General features: G+C 51.7%; 1 protein-coding gene across 5 annotated transcripts; it reads left to right on the plus strand.

Annotated features, from left to right (window-relative positions):
• Nucleotides 1-46: 46 nt before the first annotated feature.
• Nucleotides 47-24,828, plus strand: ZSWIM7 (zinc finger SWIM-type containing 7). 5 transcript variants are annotated; one of them, XM_044993290.1, is made up of 8 exons: nucleotides 1,123-1,233; nucleotides 2,657-2,775; nucleotides 3,113-3,211; nucleotides 5,896-5,917; nucleotides 10,092-10,194; nucleotides 17,668-17,772; nucleotides 19,151-19,320; nucleotides 24,696-24,828. In XM_044993290.1, the coding sequence occupies exons 3-7, from the start codon at nucleotides 3,136-3,138 to the stop codon at nucleotides 19,280-19,282; spliced, it is 438 nt and encodes a 145-aa protein (XP_044849225.1). In that variant the 5' UTR covers nucleotides 1,123-1,233; nucleotides 2,657-2,775; nucleotides 3,113-3,135; the 3' UTR covers nucleotides 19,283-19,320; nucleotides 24,696-24,828. The 5 variants fall into 5 exon arrangements, with proteins under 5 accessions (XP_044849227.1, XP_044849226.1, XP_044849225.1 ...); XM_044993292.1 differs by lacking the exons at nucleotides 1,123-1,233; nucleotides 24,696-24,828 and adding an exon at nucleotides 47-210 and having other exon boundaries at nucleotides 19,151-19,487; XM_044993291.1 differs by lacking the exons at nucleotides 1,123-1,233; nucleotides 24,696-24,828 and adding an exon at nucleotides 827-864 and having other exon boundaries at nucleotides 19,151-19,487.
• Nucleotides 24,829-24,894: the final 66 nt, after the last annotated feature.

Below are 24,894 nucleotides of genomic sequence, written 5' to 3' on the forward strand. Positions count from 1 at the left end.
GGGGGCCAAGGGGAAGTGACGTTTCAAGGTCATGTGACCAGTTCAGCCGCGGTGGGGAGCGCAGCGCTGGGGGTTGGGCCCGAGCCAGGCCCCAAACATGGGATTTGTAGTGATGAGGGGGCCCCGCAGGCAGGCACGTCCCCTCCCAGCATGCCGTGCGGCCCAGCAGTGACACGTCCCCTCCCAGCATGCCGTGCGGCCCCCGGAGAGGTATGTCCCAGCATGCCGTGCGGCCCTGCAGTGACATCCCCTCCCAGCATGCTGCGCGGCCCTCACAGAGTCCCCTCCCAGCATGCCGTGCGGCCCCCGGAGAGGTATGTCCCAGCATGCCGTGCGGCCCTGCAGTGACATCCCCTCCCAGCATGCCGTGCGGCCCAGCAGTGACACGTCCCCTCCCAGCATGCCGTGCGGCCCCCGGAGAGGTATGTCCCAGCATGCCGTGCGGCCCCGCAGGCAGGCACGTCCCCTCCCAGCATGCCGTGCGGCCCGGCAGTGACACGTCCCCTCCCAGCATGCCGTGCGGCCCCCGGAGAGGTATGTCCCAGCATGCCGTGCGGCCCAGCAGGGACACGTCCCCTCCCAGCATGCCGTGCGGCCCTCACAGGGAGTCCCCTCCCAGCATGCCCTGAGGCACAGCAGAGGGGCACGTCCCCTCCCAGCATGCTGTGCGGCCCTGTAGTGACATATCCCCTCCCAGCATGCTGCGCGGCTCTCACAGAGTCCCCTCCCAGCATGCCGTGCGGCCCAGCAGTGACATCCCCTCCCAGCATGCCGTGCGGCCCAGCAGTGACATCCCCTCCCAGCATGCCGTGCGGCCCGGCAGTGACACGTCCCCTCCCAGCATGCCGTGCGGCCCCCGGAGAGGTATGTCCCAGCATGCCGTGCGGCCCAGCAGGGACACGTCCCCTCCCAGCATGCTGTGCGGCCCTCACAGGGAGTCCCCTCCCAGCATGCCCTGAGGCACAGCAGAGGGGCACGTCCCCTCCCAGCATGCTGTGCGGCCCTGTAGTGACATATCCCCTCCCAGCATGCTGCGCGGCTCTCACAGAGTCCCCTCCCAGCATGCCGTGCGGCCCAGCAGTGACATCCCCTCCCAGCATGCCGTGCGGCCCAGCAGTGACATCCCCTCCCAGCATGCCGTGCGGCCCTCACAGGGAGTCCTGTCCCAGCATGCCGTGCGGCCCGGCAGAGGGGCACGTCATCTCCCAGCATGCCGTGCGGCCCGGCAGAGCGGTATGTCCCATCCCGGCATGGCCTCCACAGGCAGCCATGTCCTGACTCCCAGCATGCCGTGCGGCCACACAGCGAGGCACGTCCCATCACAGCATGCTGTGTGCCCCCCCCCCCCAGAAGAGAGGCATGTCCCATAGGGCTGCCAACCCTCCAGGATTGTCCTGGAGTCTCCAGGAATTAAAGATTAATCTTTAAAGATTAGGTCATGTGATGGATCCTCCAGGCAGCCATCCAACCAAATTGGCAACCCTAATATCCCAGCATGCTGTGCGGCCCTGCAGAGGGGTATGTCCCAGCATACTATAGTCCAAATTGAATTGAGCAGATGTTTCTGCCTGCCCCCTCATAAGCACATCAGGGCGAGCTCATGCAAGGCGTAGAGGAGCGATGCACTTGCTGTGCTAAAAGAGACAGTGCTTTGGGTGGATGGGATGTGTGAAGACCCCTTTGTGGACAATTCCCAGCTGTTAGTAACGATATCAAAGCGGTTATTGATAGCTGAGGCTGGAGAGTTTGTTCTGGGAAGCCCTAATTTTCCAGTCCCTTGCTCCTCAGTTTCAAGGGTGGAATCACTTGACTAATTAGGCTGTCTCTGATAGTGTTGCCACCAGTGTGGGTTTTGACTTCTGTGGCTGCCATTTAGGGGTGCCAGGTTCCCGTTTTTTGGCCGGAAAGCTGGTTGGAAAGGGAACCTGGCTATGTCCGGTCAAATGTACTGACTGGACACTAAAAGTCCAGTTACCGCTGTGACAGTTTCCCCCTCCCCGTGCCAAATGCCACCGGATGTGCTGGGATGCCAATGAGTCAGCCTATTCTGCCAGCCTGGGTCCCCTTTACCTGGCCTTGCTGAGCTAGGCTCACAAGCCAAGTACACAGGCAGGGCCATGCCCAGCTGCACAGAGAGACAGAGACCCACTCTGGAAAGATCCAGCTTTAGGAGCTTGCCCCAGCACTCTGGTGCCCACTCCCTTTAAGAGGTACAAACCCAAAGGTTTATGAAATTTGCCCCCTCCCTCAATGTGGAGGAAGATATATACAACTTCGTGCCCTCCCAGTTAGAAATTACATAAACTGGGTTATATTATACACAAGAAATAAGTTTATTAACTACAAAAGGTGAATTTTAAGTGGTAAAGAGGTAGCAAACAGAACGAAGCAGATTACCAAGCAAATAAAACAAAGCATGCAAACTAAGCTTGATTCACTAATGAAATTGGTTACAAATAGTAATTCCTCGCCTTAGATACTGTCTTAGGTAGATTCCTTCACAGGCCAGATATCTTTCCAGCCTGGGTCAAGCAGGTCTTCCCCCGTCAGTTCCAGTCCTTTTGTTTCCAAGCATTTTCAAGTATCTCTTTGGGTGGGAAGGCGGAGGAGAAAGGAACTGAAGACCTTGATTGTTTTCCTCCCACATCTTATACAGGATTTCTGTAAGGCAGGAAACCTTGTTTGATTCCCTCACCTCCCAGTGGAAAAGTTCAGCAGTCCAGCCTCAACTTGGAGCAGCCGAGACAGGTCACCGCTTGTGGGGAGCTGCCTGAGGTGAGTGCCGCCCGGATCTGACACCCCCTCCCACGCCCCAGCCCCAAGACCCTTCCCATGCCCCAGCCTCCTGCCGGCCCCTCACCAATTGGATTATAAACCAGAATTTCAATGAAGATCAGAAATGCCAGTTTATAGAACTTTCCGGTTGGTGAAGTGCTGGATAAAACAGCTTTTACTGTATAAGAAATGCTGATAAATAATCAGTGCCCTTCCCTTTGCCTCGTCTAGGGGTTGAAATCAGCCTTCATCCTAATTAACTGTCTCTAGTTACTGTATCTGTGGTGACTCTATTGATTTCCCAACTTCTCCCTGCCCTTTGCTGTTTTGATTACAGGGTTCGGTTGAGTGTGGAGGAAGATGGAGGCCACTTTGCCGGCAGTGGCAGAGGAGCTTTTGAAAGAGATAAAAAAGGCTTTCCAGGAGACCTCGCATAGTATGTGGAGAAAAGCACAGTCATACTAGGATGTTTGTGGTGCAGTCATAGCCTGGATAAGATGCCGAAAAGCTTTGAGATCCCATGTGAAAAAAACCACTCCTGCCCCATGGTGCCACAGTTGGTCTGTAAAGAGACATGGCTACCCATGGTGGTGTATAAATACCAATAATGTCATAGCTTTCTGGGGGTCAGGCATTCAGCATAACCTTGCTCAGATCTTCTGAGGCCCTAAGGAATATGTGGCCTTCAAAGAACATAAAGGGGCTTGAGCTTCAGAAAATGCTGAGCTCTTGCCCTTTGCAAATGGGGCTCTTTTAAAGGGACCCAAATGGGATGCCCCAAAATCCATAATCATAGTTACTCGTAAGCTTCTCATTTCAGCAGCATTGTACAGCCAGTATTGTGAATCTTTTTTGTTCTATACCTTCCAGACTTGACTGCATGTGGGTTGCCCGTACTTCCAGTTTCACCTCTGCTGGGCCAACTTTCTGAGGCTCTAAGAGATTGAAATCCTTATTTATGGCTGCACAGTTAGCTTCAGTGTCAAAGTTACTTGTGGTGACAGTGTTGGAGATAGGACTCTTGAATGGGGATGCTAATTTGCATATCATTACCCAGAATTCATGTTCATGACTATTGCTACAGTACTTCTGTGTGCTCACAGTCTTACTAACTTCAAAGCCAGTAAGAAAACAGAACCTATACAGAAATGTTATAATTGTCCCAGTTAACCAGCAGAGGGGGCTATACTACTGATCATGATGGGCTGCTTGTTCAGAGGGCAGTAAGCAGCCCAAGCCAACAGTTAGGTCCTGGCCAATTAGAGCAGCTAGTATGGAACAATTGCTATTCTCTGCACGCTGCGTTACTGAGTTACACGCTGAAAGAGTCCTGTTGTGTGTGTTTAGATGACAAATAGGCCAAGTGGCGCCTGCAGAAATGGAGTGTCTGTTTAAAGAATATGTTCTGCCTGAGCCAGAACCAAAGGAAACAGAAATACAGGGAAGCCCATTTGACCGTCCCATTTAAAGGAATGGCACTGGATGGCTAGTTAGCATCGAAACAGCCCCAGTGACTGAACCGATTTTCCTGGAGCTCAGCGTAGGTCCATTATGGGTATTGTCAGTAATGTGAAACCAACAAAAAAAAATAATCAAAAAAGGACTTTTTAATGTAAATATCCCCTTGGAATGCTGGTAACATTGTACTGGGACCTGAGAACCAGAAAATGAAACCAACCAGTCTAGTTTCATTATCCAAATTGAGTAAGGTTGGAAAAGTCAGCTAACAGCAGCCATGGAGAATACATTAGACTGTTAGAATATTTACAGTTGTAATGATCTAAAGTCCCAATCCCTCAGTGACAACCATCTGGTAGACCCCCACACCCACCCTGAATCCCATTGGAGGTAACTAAAGGATCAGATTGCAGGATTGGGGCTAAACTGTTAAGTAAAACAGGTTGAGGATTTTTTTTTAATGTAATTACTCACTTTAACAAGAGCTCCTGTTAAAAAGAGACATTTTTCTATGCTCAAAATCAAAACCTACAAAACATCGGAGATGCCCGAGACTGCTGGGAAAGGAAAACCATTGTTAAAAGACTAGAATTTATATGCCACAAATTTATCAAGTGACAGTTTGATTCGAAGGTAAAATTGCAAGGGAATCAGCCTGTTAATGTGAAGTGCAAGTTGTTAAAACCTTCAGGCCTTTCTTACAATTTTTAGATGTTGGATATTAGAAAAGTACATGTATTTGTGGCTCCATATTGCTCTTTAAAATTCATCACTGCAGCTCTGAATCATTTTTTAAAATGTCTGCACTTAATGTAGGTCCTACATATAAGAAGTCATATTGAACATGCACAGTTTTGTTTATATGTGTGATCTACATAAGGAGTGGCAATTGGTGGTTAGGTTAATTTAAAAAGAAATGTTTCAAAGGCATTGGGAGACTCTTGTGACTATATTAACTGGGGAGAGCCCAGCATACTGTGACTGGCTTCTGCTCAGGGGTGCATATCTGTGCTGAGATCTGATGCTGGAGAGGGGCCAGGACTGGAATACTGGGGAATGTTGCAGATCAGGATTAAGGGACACCTGCAGAACTGTGTGTGAGGGACCTGGGACTGAAATAGCAAAGGGTGCTTCTGCTGAAATGAAAAGACACCTCCCTGTTTTCAAGTCTGGTGCAGCTTGCGCAGCAGCTAGAACCTAGGAACTTGACGGTTGGCCCCACCATCTCATGAGGGTCTGTGGATGACTCGTCTGAAACCATTGCAGCCCAGCATCCCCTATTGGTGAGCCCAGGAGTCAGCAAATTTCACACCCCACAAACAGAGCCCCCCCCAATGCATTGTCCATGTGTTTTTAATCTGAGCAAACGGGCTACCTATTGTGCTTTAAGAGGTAGGAGGGTCATTCTTCACTATCAGCGTCTGCCTGCGATTCTGACGCCATTACCACTGGGGTCATGTATTGTGAATTCTCTCCCCTAACAAACTACTGCACTGCTTCCTATGTCTCTCGGGTTAGGGAGGTTGAATTGATCACTGTAGGGGATAACCCTGCATGACCTATGGGGATGGACAAAGTGGAGCCCACGGGGCCTCTTTCTGTCTCTAGGATCTTTTGAAAAATGTTTAGCCAAAATGAAATGTCTTTGTCTTTTTGTTGCAGTTCCTGATGCTCTCCTGCTGGCGTAAGTACTTCCTGCTCTGCTCCTCATCCCTTCCTAGAGGACACACTCAAGTACTTTATAGTTTTGCTTTTTCCCCTCTGCTGCCTTACGTCTTTTTCCTGTTTGACCAGCAGGCGTTTCTCGTGAAATGTAGCTACCTTTTTAGCAGGTGGTGGGATTGAACGTACAAGCCGCCTATTTGGGGGGTTTCCCCGGGGCTGCTTGGCTTCCCCAATGTCTCCCAGCCATAGTCTGAGCTCGTGTTGTGAAGTGTTCTAAGCAAGGGTGGATTGGACACCCAGAGACCTGGGAGGTCTCTCAGAGTTTTAAGGCCAGATTCAGACCAGGTGTAAGGAGATGTGACTTCAGTGAAACCAAAACTTTCTTTCCCAAATCACCCTTCCAGAGCTTCACATCTCCTGATGCTTGGATGCCGTTGTGAGCACATCAGCGTCTTCGGGTTGCCCTCTCTGTCCGAGCCAGAGGGACACGTGGTTGTAAAAGAGAGAAAGGAACCTATAAAAGTATCCATGCAAAATAACTGCCACCTGGAAGGTCATGCTGAGAGTCCCATTACTGCCAAGATGCCTGTGGAAAAGGGAGGCCGGGGCTGGCTTTCAATACCTGTGATCTGAGCCTGGGAATGTGCCAGCAATGCCCACAGCCAAGGGACTGAGTGGCACACAGCCCCCACCCCTTATTGATCCATGGCAGTGCTGGTACAGAAGCAGCATACGCAGGAGAACACACTTTTACAGTCACACTGTGATGCTGCATTCTGACTTGATTATGGTTTCAGACAGGCAGGGGTTGACCAGAATCTTTCAGGCCTCATTGGCTTTGAAAGCGAGTTTTGCAGTGTATCACTGGTAAGTGGAGTGGGGTGAAATGTTTTTGATGAATAGTAAATTTGGTGAAAATGCATTGGCGGAAGGCATCGAAACTGTTTGCAAGTTGGGATTGAATTTTGTGAATAGTCTTAGCTGAAAAACAATGGAGACAATTTTAAAATGTCAGAATGGTCTGTTTTGACTTGTTGTTTTGAAGGGGCACCTCGTTTGGAAATTTAGCTAATTAAAAAAGGGTGAAAAACATTAAAAAATGACACAAAATGAAAAACAAAAAAAAAGGAAGGTAAATGAAACACTTAGTTCAACCTAAACTTTTTTGGCATGTTTGTTTCAGCAAGAAAAAACAACAAAAATCAGTTTGGGCTTGAACTGAACCAAATTTGGTGGGGGGGGGCTTGACCCCCAAACTTAAAAATCAATTATTCGCTCAGCTCCTCTGGTGAGAGTCTCACTGCTTTTCTGTAGGTTGAGAGAATCATTCGTTTTTACTCCACAACTCCCTGTCCTCCATGGACCATAACTGGGCTTGGAAGGGTTAGATGTTAATTGATAGATGTCAGAACGGTTGATTTCTTACTCAATCTAAAAGTGAAGAGGAGGGAAAAGAATCTCATTGTAAACTGAGTAAAGTTATTTTAGTGGAATCCCATTGATAACTTAATAACTGTTGATTATTAACTACTGTCCCCCGCCCCCGCTCAGTTGCCACTCTGGCTCAGGAGTATTCTAATTCTATTCCTGAATCTGTTCTGAATCTCGCCTCCTGCAGGCACTGCATTTCAACTTGGCCGCTGAGTTATTTCCTGCTAGTACAAAGATGTACATTGATAAAACTATATTTAGGGAAAAATCTCTAAAATCTCTGCAACTGCCATTGAAATTCATTCAAATCAGCCTGTCCCAACCGTAAACCCAGTCTAATCATTAAGGAATGTGTCATGCTGGGAATCCTTCCCCACCCTCCCACTCTTTCCTTTGATGAAATCACTCCCTGTTTGCTTTGAATTTCTGCCTCTCCTCCAAGAGTAGGTCTGGCTGTTCGTCATGTAACCAGTGACGTAGACTTGAGCCAGTTGTGCTGCTTAGAACATAGAGCTCCGTCTCGGGTGCTTTGTGTCTTGACGGGGATCAAGCACATTCTCCCCAGAATAAGAGGCTTTTCTGCTTCCTTCTGTTCTTGTTTTTAACCATCTCTTCCTTCACACATCTCCTTGTTTTTTGTTTACCTTTGTGACTGATCCAGACTGCACGGGTTTTTCCTCTGTGGATAAAGGGTCTATAAAGCTTATCTTTATTACCTCTGAACTCTTTGGAACACAGTCAAACCAGCAGGATGTACAGATCCAAAATAACTTTTAAGCCTCTGAGCTGTTTGGACAATAGGTTAAGGGCTCAGGTATCCATAGCTGGCACACAGTTAATCATTTAGCCCTACGTGATGTCTAACACATGCAGATAAAAGCCTTTCTGTAGGGGTGCTGAATGTAACCGCCTCAGAAGGAATACAGAAACTCTAGTCTCCTGCTGGAAGTCACGAGCGTCTGCCCTGCGGACAAATGTGCATCATCACAATGGAATAGCAGGAGGGATTCTCTAGTCATTTCCAGCCCTTGGAATATGAGCAGGAAGCATCCGGATAGGGGGCGAATCACGTGCTAGACTGTCAATGCGCATGCGCTTAGCCATATACAACGGAGAGAGTGAAGTGTTTCTCCCTTGCCTTCAGCTTTGTACTTTCCCAGTGTGCTTTGGGGCGAAGCAGAGCGCTGACTTACACCTCAGTTATGAGACTCAACCTATGACATGACCATTGTAAGCTAATCCAATCTCATGCTTCAGGGCAGGAGCTAATTTCTCCTGGGGTCAGGAAGGCGTCCCCTCACCCCAGCCTCTGTTGCATAACAGACTAGTTCATTTCCTCCTTAGTATGAGGCATCAAGTGTTGGTCACGGCTGGAGGCAGGATTCCAGACTGACTGGACCAATGAGCCCACCTGGGATAGTGACCCCTGTGCATACTTAGGCTGCTCTGTGTGCCAGAAGCACCAGTTCCTTTTCCCCATGCCCACACACTTGGTTTTTCTAATGCTGCTCCTCACTGATAACCGGTCAGGCAGCGCGATGGCTCTCTGCAGTCTGCCAGAGTGGAGTGCAGCCTGCGGGTGTGTAGCTCTTCCACTTGCCAACTTCAGCTGCTGGGGGAGTTGGAGCCTGGCTCCTCTTCCAGGGCCCTACATTAGGTTTTTCTTTCCAGCTCTCCTGCTGCGACTGCCAGGATTGCAGCTCCCCTGCGGGGAAGTCTCATGCAGACAGGGCAGCTGCTGGTGGTTTTTTTACCATGGTGTTATCTAGACCCGCTCGGAGCAGGGGTAGGTGTCACAATGGTTTAAATGCTAGTGCCTTGGCTGCACTGTGGCTTCCACTCTTGCAACTGCCAAAGGCTGCCCTGGTGATAGCAATGCTGAGAGCCTCCTATAGACACCCCTGTGGATGAAGGAAGCCTGGGTCCCCTTCCCTCATGCCCCACTTGTGATAATCAGTGGACCTTAAAAGGACACTATCAAGTTAAAAATCCCCTGTTAAACCGAGACCCTTACCTGTGTGGCTGATAATACCTTGTGTCCGCAGAGTCCAAAGACCAGGCCTGAAATCCAAGGCCCCTTTTTTCACTTTAGTTGGAGACAATGACCCACTCTCTGGGCCTCTTGCACTTGACCAGAGTTGCTGGGTTGCGGGTCACAACACTGGAGAAGGGACGTGTCCTCCCCAGATAGAACCTGTTATTTGTTAGCTTTAAAGAAGAAAAACTTCAAAAACCATTTATTAAATCTTATTGGGGGGATTGAAAAATCTTGGGGGATTGTTTGTGCTTGGGATGGAAAGCGGGGCAGTGTCTCTCTCATGTTCTTATCTTCCACCCTAGACAGAATATGAAAACCTTACGGATCCTCTCAGTGGGTGGGATCTGTCCCTCCAGAGACAGCCCCACATGCCAGCAGCCAGCTTGTCTCCTGGAGTTGGGGCTGGGATTGGCAGTCCCGTGGGAGAACCTGAAGAAAGGAGAGAGAATGACCAATGGGCTTCGCTGCTCCTAATCAGGTTTTATTTGGGGGGCGTTGAGCACATCACACTAAGGCGGTGCTGGGATTTTTGCCGAACACCTTTAGCGATGCGCTGGGGATCCCTGGCCACACACATCGTGGGCTCTGCTTGGTTCAATGACCTTTAAGAGAGAAATCTTGCTCCCGTCAGAGCCAATGACAAGGCTCCAATTGATTTCAAGAGGAGCAGGAGTGGCCCCTACATTTGCAGCACAGCCTAACCCAGGGACCTCTTCTCTTCTAGGCTGAAGTTTGTATTTGGCTCATCTGCTGTGGCAGCCTTGGATTTGGTTGATCAACACTCAGTCACGCGACTCGTGTCTCCTAGTGGAAGGGCCGTGTACCAGGTACGGACCAGGCTTTCTCCCGGCTCACTGGCAAGTCCTCTTTTGGTTGCTGTCTGCCCATGTGGCCCTGTGCCACATAGAATAAGGAAATGCACTGACTGCTTCAGAACCTCCTTAGGTAGAGAGGGATGTGACATGGAAACATACCGCATCTTAAACTAGGCCAGGAGAGCCATCGTGCCAGGTGGTAATGTAACCCCTACAGCAAAGAACGGTGCCACTCAGTGCATGACACCTCCCCGAGAAGCATCCAGCTACTCCCAGAGACAAGACCGTTTGTCTGATCTGAGCTGGCAGCTCCCTGTGCTGTATGGATACCGGGGTTAGGAGGATGTTTTCCGGGGATCACTGATTTCAGTTTAGTATTTTCATCATATCCCTCAAAGTTCTGTATCACTTCTGTCCCTTGGGAACCCTCGGACAGGGCCCCGTCTCTGCAGAATAAGCTTTGATCCCTTTTTTACCCATCACAATATGTCCCCTGAGTGTCCTGAACTCTGTGTCTAGCAGCGTGTGCTACCAACAGGTGGGTCACTCCCTGCCCAGCCATGGACTAGTGACTTCACTGCCAGCGGAGGGAATCTGCTGCACCTGGAAGCTGTTTCGGGAACAGGTGTGACCTGAATCAGGGGGTGCAGTCCAGCTCACAGTGGTCAAGTCTCCATATCACAAAACCCACCAAAATAATTGGCATCCTTGGCAGAGAAGCGAAGGTCTGAATGGGCCACAGCGATCCAAGTGCCCTTGCCCACAGAGTGGGGTCCTCCAGGGCCAGGGTTGAGACCTGTTAGCAAAAGGGGCTGATGTGTGGAGGCTCCCCACGCTGGGATAAACCGAGGGCTGCCGTCCCCGTCGGTGCCAGTGCAGTACCTTGCACCAGGCTCAATGCACCTCTGAAGAACGCCGCCTTTATTAATTGGAGGCCTTGAGTCTTTTCCTTCCTTGTTGCTGCTCTTGTTAAATACCCAGCCCGGGAGCTCCCAGGATCTGGGCTGTGTGTTTTCTAGGGCTAAGATGGAGCACTGCATGCTGGGATGTGACGTCTTAACCGGCTGCACCTACATAGGAAGGCTGAGGGGAGCAGCAGTTTGCGCCATTTTATCCCAGCTCCGTGCAGCCTTTGAAGTGAACCCCCATTAAGCAGCGGCAGCGCGGTGCGGAGACCCCAGCTCCGCCTTCGTGCTTCTCTGTCCATGCAGGGTCAGTGCATCCTCAGCTCACCTTGCAGCAGCTCCTCGCGGCCAGCGGGGCTGGACATTTCGCATGCTGTAGCTCTCCGAGCCCCTGGGTTTCCATTCCTTAGCGGTAACTGGACAGCGTAGTGAGCACGCGTGCTCTGTGTGTGCTGTTAATGCCTTGTGTGTGGCGTGCCGCCCTCCCGTCTCCTGGCAGCAACGCAGGCTTCCCCCGCCTTGGCCGCCAGCGCTGCCACTGTGAGGAAAGGCTGCACTGGAGGAGATCCTCCTCCCTCCGCCCAAGAAGCTCTGCTCCCTAGCTCAGTGACATGGGGCGTTTCAGCACTGGCCATAGCACAAAGAAGGCCCAGCAGAGAGCAGGGCCCCCCTGTGCCGGGCACTGCCCAAAGTGAGTGAGCGAGTCCCTGCCCCAAATTGCTCCCAGCCTTGATCATCAGTGACCGGGTCCTACAAAGGGGCAGCTTCACCCTTCTGGGTGCTTTGGGGTGTTTGCCTGGCCGGCCGCCTACCCAGCTAGTGCACATGCTCTCTCAGGTGTTTGCCCCTCTGAGGGCCAGATCCTGCTCCCATCGAGTGGAGTAAAACCCCACTGACTTCAGGGCAAGATGGAGCAGGCTCTTTGCTGTGTGATTGCCTTTGACAATCCCAACCGATAGTTACAGTTTTCCTTTACGGATTATCATTCGCTAACGTAGTCCGATTAATGGATTTTCACTCACAAGAAGAGACTTCAGAGCTGCTCCCCTCCCTGCTTCAGGAGGCAGAATCCGAATCGGAGGCTGGTTCCTGTAGGGGAAAGGAGCAGCAAGTCTTGGCCAGTGAGCAGAGGGTTAGACAGACAAGCCAGGTTGCCAACCCACAGGCGCTGATAAGTGAAAAGCCCCACCCCTGCTTCACTCACCCTGCGCCCAGCAGTGGTCTGGTCTTCCCAGCGGTATCAGAGAGGAGGATGGGAGTGGGATGGCAAAGTGGAGTGAGGACGTCTTCCCAGCCGATAAATAGCCTGGGGGCCGGGCATGCATTTCTCAGCCGCTTTCCTTTTCTGGGGCACGAGATTGCTGCTGCTGTAAGGCCTCTGGAGAGCTGCTCTCTTGGAGGGCTTGACGCTCCATTGCAGCACTCCTCCTTGCAGCTGTAGCCGCCGTTCCGGAGGTGCTGAGGCAAGGGGCAGAGCCCCCCAAGGACTGTGATGGGAGCCGAGACGGGAATGCGATCAGGGGCTTTGTCGAGGCCACGTCCCTGAGGTGGCGAGCGGCACGCGGAGTAGCTCTGGATGGGTGCATTGTCTCACAGCTCATTACCCTCTCGTGGGCCGGATCCATGCTGATGTAACCAGCTGAGGAGAGCCGTGTCAGTAGGCCAGACTTCCTGTGTGCGCTTACTGCCAGCAGGGGAGAGGGTCTGCTGGGAGTGAGGGGAAAGTCCTCAGCAGGGCTAGATAATGCATAGATCCACCGATCAGACAAACAAGTCTTGGACTTGCCCTCACGAATGGTGCCCCTGCAGCCCAGGGCTCGGACGCAGATGGGAAGGGGTGTCAGTGCTAATGGACTGTCCCCAGTGCTGCCTGTGGTCCATCATCCTGGATACTGCTTCAGAAACAGCCTTCTCCCGGACACAAACAGCTCCCTGCAGCGTAGGTCACTTTTCCTTCCAGCTGCCGAGATGGGCCAGAAACTGGCCTCAGCTTAATTACCCCATTCAGGTGAAAGCAGCCCTTTGCCCCTCCTGCTTAGTACGGCAGTGCAGGGATCGCATGGCTGGCAGCTCCAGGCCTGATGTTACAACTTCCCTCTGGCCTCTCTAGTCTTCATCGGAAGGGCTGTCCTGGTGCTCACCTGACCTGCAGCCTGTGGGCTAACCCAGCTCCCTGGAGCTCCGGAGTGGGGGTGCCTCAGACCCGCCGGTGACCTCAACAGGCAGTGTCTCGTCATTGGTCAGCAGAGACACAAGCACCAGCCAGCGGCAGAGCTACAAGCCTTTATTTGGGGGGGTTAAAAATATGCAAATCTAGATGCAAGCTTTGGGATCCTGGCAATTGTCAATGTTGTGAAGTCTGGGCTCCGGTGAGCCACACCAGCGTGACCAGTGACGGGTGCTCAGCCGGCCATGGAAGTGAAGCCAGCCAGCGGGAAGGGGGTGAGATGGCAAATACTTTTCTCCTCAGGATCAAGCTCAGACGAAGCATCTGAAGCCTGTTCCCTCCCTCCTGCTTAACCTCCCCTTGCTCCCTTCAGCTGTTGGCCAGGCCTGATCTGTTTGTTTAGTGTTGATCGTTCACATCCTGCATCTTTATTAGATTATTTGTTTAAATATATTTTCATTTTAATTTCCTAGAACTCTGTGGCAGCCTGCCCCGCTGTCTGTAAACAGATTAAAATGCTCATGTGGAAATGTCTGCTCAGCTCCTGGGCTTAGCCATATGGTGCTGTTTAATCAGATGCTGGTTGCAGGGAGATGGTAAATGATGGAGGGACCTGGTATTTGCTGGCGTGGAACACTACTCACCTGACACTTCCCCAGATGCCTGTGCAGCCAGTTTTCCAGCACTGCGCTATCCCTGCCTCCTGTCCTGGTTTCCCCTGGACCTCGTCTTATCCATGCCACAGACACACAGAAAGAGAGGAAGGTTTGGAAGTTTAAAAACCAGCTCTTGGCTGCCTTGGTTCTTTGTGCTCAGGAGCCTTTTCCGACGTGGGACCCACAGCAGAGCCTGGCTGCATGTCTGGCGACTTCCACCTCTTCCCGCTCACCGGCCATGCAAGCGGGATATGTGCTTCTCTCTCTGAGGTCAGGATCCAGCTCCTAGCCTTATTCGCGCCATTGGCTTGCCTATGTCACAGGAACCCCAGAGTGGTTTCCTCTCGCAAGCTGCGTTTTTGTTGGGTTTGATCCGTCTTGAGTTCTTGCAGGGCGGGCTGACAAGCCCCTGGGCGTTTGCAAAGTGGCCCTTGTTTCCCCAAGACCGGAGAGAACAATGGGAGGAGACAGCGCAGCGTCTCAGGGGCGGGAAGCAGGGCAACCCCTAGTTCTGGCCGCTGCATTTCAGTGCTGCGTGGCCCATGGATGTGAGATACCACCTGAATCAGAGAGCCATGAAAGGCCTGTTCTTTCTGGGAGGGACAGCCAGCGCCACAGGGGAAACGCGCAACCAGCGCAACGCTGGCAGCCTCTGAACGCGGCTGAGGGAAAGTCGCAGTGAAATACTTAATCTTGCAAGCAAACAATCAAACGGGACAGAGAATAACAAGCCTATTGCAAGTGAAACAAACAGAGTGTGGAGTGAAGGGGAGCCCAGGGCAGGCAAGGTGAATAACCAGTCTCTTATCGAAGTCCAGTCTCCTCCATAGTGTAAACACACCCCAGCTACCATTTCCGCTCCCCTCCAGGCCCAGGCCAGCTGGGAAGCAATCCAAAAACCAGACTGGGGCCGGGGGGAGATAAGAGATGAGTGCTCCCAAGTTAAATATCGAGCCAGCCCCTGGCACATGGCTGGCAGGGAAAGTGGAGCTGCACTGCAGAGACGTTCCTAGGAGAGCTGCTTTCGGGCTGGCAAGCGGAGCACTGGATTTGGAGGTAGGGTGGGCGTTAGGAGGAGGCTAGAAGGAGTGCGGTTTCCCGAAGATGGATGTCAGTGCACAGAATTCGGATGGGCTCTGCTGCCTGCTCACTGTTAAGCCAGGGGATGCTGTCTCGTGTGCACGACTGGGACCCAGCCAAAGCTCGCTGCTCTGTGGGACTAGAGCAAAGAGTGTTTGTGGGGCCGTTGGATCCAGTCAGGGCCCCTTCCTGAGGGCTCGTCTACACAGCAAAGCTTTCCAAGTTACACTGATATAAAGCCTGTGTGGACAGGCGTAGTCCAGGACAAGAGTGGGGGGGTTTGGTTTTACTTAAACCCCTCAAAGGCAACATAAGCCGGAGCTGGAAAAGGCCCGTGCTGGAAGAGGAGCATTCCCATGGGGATTACATGGCATAACTCCAGCCTTTCACATTCACCCCGCAGCATGGATCATTCGAACCCTCCGACGGGGAGACAAGACCTTCGACATCAGTGGAGTTGTGCTGGGGGTCGGGCCCGTGTCCAGTAACTGGACGGATTTAAAGGAGATCAGGATGGAGACAGGTGCGATTGGTTGTGATTTCTGTGGAGCATGGACTACAACAGGGGTAGGCAACCTATGGCACGCGTGCCGAAGGCGGCACGCAAGCTGATTTTCAGTGGCACTCACACTGTCCAGGTCCTGGCCACTGGTCCGGGGGGCTCTGCATTTTAATTTAATTTTAAATGAAGCTTCTTAAACATTTTAAAAACCTTATTTACTTTACATACAATAGTTTAGTTATATATTATAGACTTATAGAAAGAGACCTTCTAAAAACGTTAAAATGTATGACTGGCAAACGGAACCTTAAATCAGAGTGAATAACTGAAGACTCGGCCCAGCACTTCTGAAAGGTTGCCGACCCCTGGACTACAATAATAGTCTAGTCTACCCACCCCGGAGCTCGGTAAGCGATTCCCGCCCACCCAGGCCCTCTAAAGAGCCTTGTGCAGTTGGCTCTGGGTAAATCTAAGGGAGGGGATTCCCCCTTTCTGTGGATTACTCAGGAAAAGCTGGGCCAGACCCAGGATACCAGAGGGGACCAACTATTGAACTTCCCTGGCGTTAAGGCCAGGCCAAGTCCCCTGCCCGCATCTGCAGGGCTGACAAATGCTGCTTGGGCATAATGTGAGCTGCACACGCAGGCTGGACTGGATTCAGATCTCGGCAAGTGGGGCACCGTTAGTGGAGCCAGTCTTACACTGCTGTAACTGAGCGCGTAATCTCTACCTGCCCGGTGCAGTACCTGAGTAGAGGAGCAGGAGGCTCAGGGGAGAGCACCTGATGGGATTAACTCCTACAAGCTGTTTTCCTGCTTGCCAGAAGTAGGAGGTTCTGGGATGGCTTTTTCAGGCCGTTCATGTCAGTCCCAGCAGCGGCCAAGAGCGCATCTTGCCTGTCTGCTTCCCTGCACTGAAAACATGCCCCTCCTCTGCCGAGTGGGGCATGATCCCCACTAGTGGTGTCTCCCCCACCCCAGTGAAGGGACGCAGAGACTTTCCCCTGAAACGGTCCCAGCACAGAGACGGAACAGCAAGGCCCCTTCTCCGGAGACCTGACCTTTGTTTATTCCTGAAAACTAAAATCCAACAACTGCAACTGCTTGTGGCAGCCAAACGGCCCGACCCCCTCATGGCTTCCAGCCATGGCAGCTGGCTAGGAGAAGCGTCCCCAGCAAGGGCTCCCTTCTGGTTTATTTCCACCCCTTGTCCTTTGGGGCCCGGGGCTCACAAACTCCCTTTGTCTGGCATAAGATACAAGAGGTTTGTCCGCCCCTTCTAGCCCCTGAGAACTGGCTGGATGGGCTGAAGCTCTGGGGTAGCCTCGAGGGGTTTTACACTCCTCTCCCTCCGCTGAGAGCTTGGAGCCTAGCGCTGGTTTGGTGTGAGAGGGGCCATGTGCTCAGCGGCCGCAGAGTTCTCTTAGACAGGCACATCCCTGGGCAGTGGAATCTCAGCTGGTGCAGAGCAGCGCTGCAGGCCCAGCCCTGCCCGGTTTTCAGCCCCTGTCCCCAGTGCACAGGATGTAAGTCAGGGAGCGTTTGTGACTAAGTAGGCAGGATATTGTGACAAATCTGTGCTCTGGGGCATGCTTGGAAGTGAGTTGGGGCAGTGGGGACGGAGCACAGCCAGACCCTGGTCTCTGGCTTTGTCAGACAGAGTTTTCAAGACAATCCGCCAGGTTTGCCCACCTCTCCTGGCGCCTTTGCCCCCTGAAGTATCAAATACCTCACAATGCTGTTACCCGCCGTGTGGGCGGGCTTGACACCGGCCTCTCTTCCTTTAAAACACTCCCCCTCCGGGTTCAGCTCCCCCGGGGGAGAGACGGCGTGTACACGTCACCCTAATGTGGGCAGTGTGTCTGCCCGAATGGCGCCCTGTGGTAGCACTGAAGGAGCTGAACCAGCAGCCCCTGCATAGAATAGGCCAGAGAGTGGCCGGGGGACTCTGCCTCCTGCAGTTGCGTGAGGTTCCAGAAGGAAAGCGCAGGCATGATGTGCTGGATTCCAGGGGGCCCCTTTTAGGATGTACTGCTCCAAGCTCCCTGTCCCCAGGCAGTTTGCCTGGCAGCTGGGGGAGTAAGTTAGATGTGGCGAGTGGCAGGGAGTCAGGAGCGAAATGGCAGGCAGAGCCCCCCTGTTTCTGAGGCCCACTCTGTGAATCTGACTCTTCCAGGTCCTCGGGAGTTCAGGCAAACCGTACACCTGTTACGCCTCCTGCCACTTCTGCACGTGCCCTGCATTTGCTTTCTCCGTGCTGCGGAAGAACGACAGCCTGGTGGTAAGCTGCCTGCCTTGAACGAGGGGGGGGCAGGGGGTTGTGCTGCTGACACACTTCCCTGAGCTGGATTTCCTATACCTGGGTTGCGCAAGGGAGGAAATGTGTAAGTGTTGAAATGTTGGAGCAATCAGTGGCCACCATGCCCTGAGCTGACAATGGGGAGTCATGTGTGAGCAGCCGAGGTCATGGGATAGTGTTGGTTTGCAATGAAGTGTTACTATTTATGACAGTACAGATCAGTGGCCCCTGGACTCATCCTCAGGCTGCCTTTGTTTCAGAGTAGCAGCCGTGTTAGTCTGTATCAGCAAAAAGAACAGGAGTCCCTGTGGCACCTTAGAGACTAACACATTTATTTGGGCATAAGCTTTTGTGGGCTACAGCCCACTTCATCAGCTGCATGGAGTGGAAAATACAGTAGGAAGATAGATACACACAGAGAACATGAAAAGATGGGGACCTCTATCTTTTCGTGTGTGTGTGTGTGTGTGTCTACTGTATTTTCCACTACATACATCCAATGAAGTGGGCTGTAGCCCACGAAAGCTTATGCCCAAATAAATCTGTTAGTCTCTAAGGTGCCACAAGGACTCCTGTTCTTTTTGTTATAACAGAGTCTCTACTGGATACCAAACGGGAGCCCCATCGGCACTGAAGGCCAGACACTTGCCTACAGGAGAGGGGAACAGTCAGGGTGGGGGCTGATGTGGTGACAAGGGTGCAGGGCACAGCAGTGCTTCATAATTCACTTCCCCACAGAGAAGCCCCTTCAGTCCGCTGGGTAATATCCTGAGAGCAGAGGGACTCTCACATCAGTGAGCTGATATAGTCAGCAGGAGGCCTGTCGTCTCCATCTCCTGCCCTCCGAATAGAGGGGCCAGGCCCGTGGTGTGTTTATATGAGAACCGTGTGGCTTTGAGTTGACACGACTTGGGCGAGGGCCTGCAGGCGCTAAGCGCGGAAGGAAAGACCAGGGATGATCCTGGCTCTGGCAGGTGTGGGGCAGTAGGGCCAGCCATTAGTGAGCCTGGGTCTTTCCTGTCGTTGAGTCACGGGAGGACACGGTGTGAGTTGGGCCCTGTGGTATCTTCAGCCAGCTGTGTGGGGAGCAGGGGCACGCTGCACACACGACACCCAGGAGACCTGATGCAGGTAGGAGCCCCAGGCTGGCTGTACCAAAACCTCGGGGTGAACATTGCCTTGATTACATAGTTCTTTACCCGCTCTCTAGCTTGTGCCCGTGTTCTCTTTGCTGGGATTGGAACATGTTGGGGTTGGGAGGAAGCCCTTTAAACCCAGCCTGGCCACGCCTGGCCTTAATGCCAGCCTGCCATTCATGGGTCACCTTTGTTGCTAACATGCGCACGTCTGTATCTTGCAGTGTAAGCACATCCTTGCCGTGTACCTCAGCCAGGCCACAGGCGCATGCCAAGAGCTAGCGGTCTCTGACCAGCAGCTGGCAAGCATCTTACTGGCAGAGGAAGAGGAGGAAGGACTTGGGACCGTGTGCTAACACCATCTCTCCTGCAATGCCTCCCTGGCTCCTCTGAGGTACAGCGACAAACATTACTAACATCCCTAAGCCAACCACGTGTTGATCAAGGCAGATAGTTTTCCTCTCAAGCTGAATTTAGGCTGGAAATTATTTAGCAGCCCTGCACCGTTGTATTAGTTAGTTGTGTTGTAATAAATGTTCTGAAGCCTCATAACATCAGGCTGAGATTTTGTGACTTCCACGCCCTTCAGCTCACTTGCTGCTGTGGTTCCTGCAGGAGCATTAACTGTTTGGGACAGTGGGGTTATGATCACTGAAGCGGCAGCTTTTCTGTGATTTCTTGGCCCTTCCTAATGCTTCCCTAGTGCAGGGTTGATCTCTTACAGTAGCTTCTTTGCCTCAACACATCTTTTGGGGCTGGCCTCTTCCAAGTGTACCAGCCTGGCCCCATCTGGGGTACAGCAGGTAGAAAAATGTCATTGCTACCACGTTAGGCACATACCTGGTGGTCATTCCCGGGGGGATGTAGATGCAGCCCTCATGAGAGGTTTAGTGTATCAGATGTTTAGATGCTATGGGGCATAAAATCACAGAAAGGGCTGTAACTCGTAGACTCAGTCTGATTTTACCAAAATTGGCAGAAAGCGTCTAAATACAACTGATAACGCAGGTGTGTATCCAAATAGTCCTGTGTTGGAAAGTTTGGGAAATATTTAATCCCCAGTGTCTATATTATGCATTTTCCTGTACCTTTTTGCCTTCAGTTAAAGCAGAAATCTATAGTCACAGGACAGTATGAGCTTGTTTGTACCAGGCAATACCTCACAATATTTGTGTCATTTGCAGAATGGATTCATTTGAGAACGGTTTTTCTGTCTGCTATTTTTTATGAAGTTCTGTAGATAATAAGACTCCTGTCCCTTAATTATAAAACATGTATTTTTGATGTTATCTGCTCAGCTGGAGACATTAAGCTAAACAAGCACATACAATACAACTAATGTCACAGTGTCTCTGAATATGACAATACACTGTACACAACTTATATAATTGTAAGGACTCTTCGTAGAAGGTCTTTTCTGAATATATTATGAGAATACTGTAATGTAACACCTATGAACTATTTGATAGCTAATGCAATGCTCCTTTGGGCCATATTAACTGACAAAAATAGTCACAGAAATTTGCAGACCGTTGAAACATTTCTACTGCCCCTCAGAACCTGTCTCTGTGTTCAGTGCTCCGTCGCTGCCACAGCTGCATGCATCAAGCACACCAAATCTTCCCTGCAGCATTTGCATCTCCTTGTTGCACAGGCACTCTCACAGCTACGCTGCCCAAAGGTGAGCATCGTGTTCCCGGACTACCCTGTTGGCGGAGGCCTGGGCTAGGATGTGGGGTTCTCTCAGGCTTGCCTCTTCCAGCCCTTCCACTTTAATTCAATATTAATTGGGCCAAAACAGCCCCACCAGGCTCGCCGCGGTGCAGTGATGAGGGTGTTGAGCTGGGATGCTGGGGACCCTGGTTCCATTCCTGAGCTAAGTGGCACACTCATGTGAGCCTCCCTCTGTTGTTCCTCTGGAAGCCTGTCCACCTTAATTAAATATTAACTGGCCTACAGCATAAGTGCCCAACAAGCAGCCCTGTGTGGTATGGTGCGGAGGGTATTAGGCGAGGCTCCAGCCACGGGACTAGGGTATGATTCAGACTCCTGGCCTGGCCCCCATCCTCCAAGGAGCAGGATAAGGGGGAATTGAGCCCAAATCTCCCATCTCCTGAGTGAGAACCCGAACCACTGAGTTACACAATGGGCCTGAGAGTTGCTGTGACCCAATTATTTAATTAAAGTGGAGCAGCTTCGGCAAGAGCACCCCACACTAGCACATCCCTTCGCTCCACAACGAGCAAATGCACTTGAGAGCCTGCAGAAGCCTATCAAATCCCTTCTCCTTAGGCCCACAGGGGAATGAAACCAGACCACCCCTCCCTCAAATGGCTGAGTATCCAAAACACCCAGCTATAGCAGAGGCCTCTGTCCCCTTTGCCTCTGCTGGTTTGTGGGGCATTAGGCTGATACTTAATCTCACAGGCAACAGTTTAGCACTGAACTCACCGGACCGGGTCCAGGAGCAGGTTCCTGCTGTGGGTCACACACTGCGATAGGCACCAAGCTCTATAAACAGCAGGGCTCAGCACCCCCACACCAGTGGCTAGCTCAGGGAAGGTCCCAGTTTCAGCTGCCCAGCTCTCTCCCACCTACGCAGCGCGAGCCTAAGCACCTAACTCAGGCTTCGGAGATCCCAGCACTGTGCTGATGCTTTTCTAGGCATCTAAAAGTCCATTGTGAAACTAGTAACTGTTTTGCTGTAGTACATGGTGCAAACAAGCTCATCCTGTTATGTGGCTACAGACTTTTGCCTTAGCTGATGGCAGCAGAGTACAGGAAAATGCATAAAGTATCTCCCCAGGGGCTAAGTATGTCCCAACCAGCCCTATTTTGAGTACACAGTTACGTATCAATTGTATTTAGAAGCTTTCTGCCAATTTTGGTCAAAATTAAACAATGTTTCTTCATGTGGGCCCTGAGTGACATTCCCCGAGCCCAGCTCCACACTGAGCTTTGTGGCTGGTGGCCGGGGTGGGCTGGCTCTGGCTCATTTGCAAACACGGCCTGTTCTCATCTACCACCACTGCCGGAAGGGCATGCCCAAAGGAACGACACGGCGCAAGGGGAGGTTGTTTTCAGTGGTAAATTTAAGTATTTGTTCTGTATGTAAATAACAAAGTTACTCTAATTACAAAGCCCAAGTGGCGAATACCAGCCATCCTATGTCCATCAGGAACACAGGGGTGAAGTGACAGGTGACGAACGGCTGCCACAGGCGGTGCAGAGTTCCTCTGCCATTTTACTTGGATTCACATTTTGAGAAATCTTCAGCGCTCAGTTTTTTTCCCTTCAAACAACATAGTTAATACATTAAAAGACCCCAGTGGCCCATCCCCGCTAGGGACTGGTGACAACAGCACATGGCAAACGTCCCCCGGAGCGAGTCTGGCTCCTGACAGGGATTTGTAGTGGATCCTGGCCTGCAGTGTACTTAATGACTGATCAAGGAACAGGTGTAGGTGACCATTCCTAGTAACTGCTGGGACTGTGCTCTTTCACGCACTCTAAGGAGAAGGAGGCCAGCACTCGGTTTTTGTTGCAATGACATATGGGGGTTGCAACCCTCCCCGACCCACAGGTGAGACCCTGGCTGTTCCCTTCCCTGCTTAACGGGGTGATGCGGCCAAAGACAATCTAGAGGTTGAAATGAGCTGAGTCCTGCTGCGAAGGCAGGAAGTGGTCACAGCTGTGGGAGGCCTGGGAGCAAGGATGTTGCAGCAGAGATGAGCTGCAAAGGGAAGGAGCAAGACACAGGGCTGTAATTTTAACCCTTTCTCATACTGGCTGAAGGCTTAACAGGCTGATTGGACACAGGTGGGACCTAACAGATGTTGACGTCAGCAGGTGCAATACCATCGAAATCACAGTTGGGATTCAATCAGGTTTGGCTCTGGCCCTTTGTAGCTGCAGGGTAACTAAACCGCCTCCTAGCACAATGGATGGTTAGAGTTGCCCAAGGTTAGAGGCCTCTGGTCCCCCAAACACCCAGTCTCATGCCTGCTGATTTACAGCAACCTCCTTCATTGCCCCCATCAGGTCAGAGGCTGAGTGTAAGAGAGAGGAGGGGATTTTTTCTTATTCCGTTTAGTGCAGTGCCAAAGAAACGGAAAGCTGGCTACAGCCTTATTCCTGTTACATTGATCAATGCCAGCCCGCTCTAGCCGTTCCATACCTGCCCTCTTCACAGCGACTGCCTTTGGCAGGAGAGGGCTTTGGCTTCCATCGCGCGTGCTCAGGGTGTTGGCACTTCCTTCCCCACCGACGACTCCTTCCCCCGACCTGGCCCCAGAGTGACCGCGCTGAGAACCTGCATCCCAAGCCCTTTCTCCAAGCGTGGGCTGTGCATGTGAGAGCCGCCCAGCGGCAACCATGTTAACTACACAGGCATGAACTACAGCTCCCTGCTGATCACATGTCAAGGTGCCAAGTGGTTCAGAGATTAAATTTGCCACTTCAAGAACCTTCTCCTTAAGGCTCCAGTATCGAAGAGGGTGGCAGGGTAGGCCTGTAGTTTGCAGCCCTAGCCGCTGTTTTGCCCTGTAACAAGCCAGTTTCTTCTTTCTATCGGCACTGTTACTGGGGCTCATTTCTAATGGACAGGCTGGAGTCGGGGAGGAAATCCAGCCCTCTGCCCTCCCTGTCAGTGTCGTACAGTCTTGCAGCCATAGGCTTCAGGCTCTGCCTGTTAAAGTCAGATTTTGGGGAGTGGAGGGGGCTACTTTTACTGGAATTTGTGAGCCCTCTTAGAACCAAAGGCCCCCTAAAGGGCATACCTGGTACACTCCGTGCATCCTGACTGACAGCTTCAGCCCCGTGGGGGTGAATAACAGTGCAAGTGCCCCCTTGTTCTCCCTGCCTCTGTGGCATTGTGCGTACCCCAGTTCACATATTCACTAGGGCTTAGTAATTTAAACCCCCCAAACGCTAGGCTGGCAGAGAGTTATTTAACCCTCAGTGCACATTAAGGTATCTCTGCGCTTCAGTGGAATTATAGAAGGGTCAGTGGCCAAGAAGGTGCAAATTAGTCCCTGAGCCAGGGCTGTGGGTGTAGCAATTTTTGACCCAGTCTAACCAGCCAAGAACCAAACCTTGCTGTCATGTTAGCACTTGTTCCAGAGGGCTGGGCTGTGCCATGGGTTTGTTGCTTGCACGATAGCATTCTAACATCACAGGCCAATTAAATCCCATCCAGGACCTTCCGATAAACAGACAGAACCCCCTTGCCCGAGCTCGGAGAAAGACTTCTCAAGATCCTGAGCTCACCCCAGTGTCCCGGGAAGGCAGCCTGGCCTTGGGGTGACAGTCATCAGCACAGCAGTTAGGGGTAAGGCCAACAGGAGCAGCAGCACCTGAGTGCACAGAACAGCGCACACTTAGGTCCTACCTCTTGAAGGCAGTGTGACCCCTGAAGTCAAGGGCAAAGCTAACAGGCCCAGGCCCTAGGGATCTGACCCAAAGCCCATGAATCAGGGGAATCTTTTCATTGACGGCAGTGGCCACTGAAGCAGCCTCAATGTAAATACCAGCAGGTTTTGGCTTTTCGGTAGAGCAGCAGGTGTTCACTGCTGGAGGTAGGCTACCAGCCTCCATGGAGCACGGGGGGCAGTCAGCTTTCGGGAAGGGGGTGAGCGCAGGATCTTGAGGCTGCTCTGTCTCCTTTCAATTATCGGACTTCGAGCAGGGCAGCCTTTTAGGAATGAGGCCAGATCTCCATTTAACTGCCTTGTTTTCCCATTAACACCAGCCCATCCCCTCTGCCTCTAGGTCATGGCTTCAGTTTTACACCAGCACGTGGGCTACAGAAGATTATTTCCCATGGGAGAATACTACCTGCATCAAACAATTGATGGAAAAAATAGAGTATTTACGAAAGTGGCATCACGTACATCACGAACCAACGACACAAACATCCTTCTGAGTGAGCCAAAAAAATTAAATAAATAAAATCCAAAAGGCCAAGAAC

The sequence above is a fragment of the Mauremys mutica genome, chromosome 19 (assembly GCF_020497125.1).
Source record: "Mauremys mutica isolate MM-2020 ecotype Southern chromosome 19, ASM2049712v1, whole genome shotgun sequence".
In the NCBI taxonomy this organism is placed as follows: Eukaryota; Metazoa; Chordata; order Testudines; family Geoemydidae; genus Mauremys; species Mauremys mutica.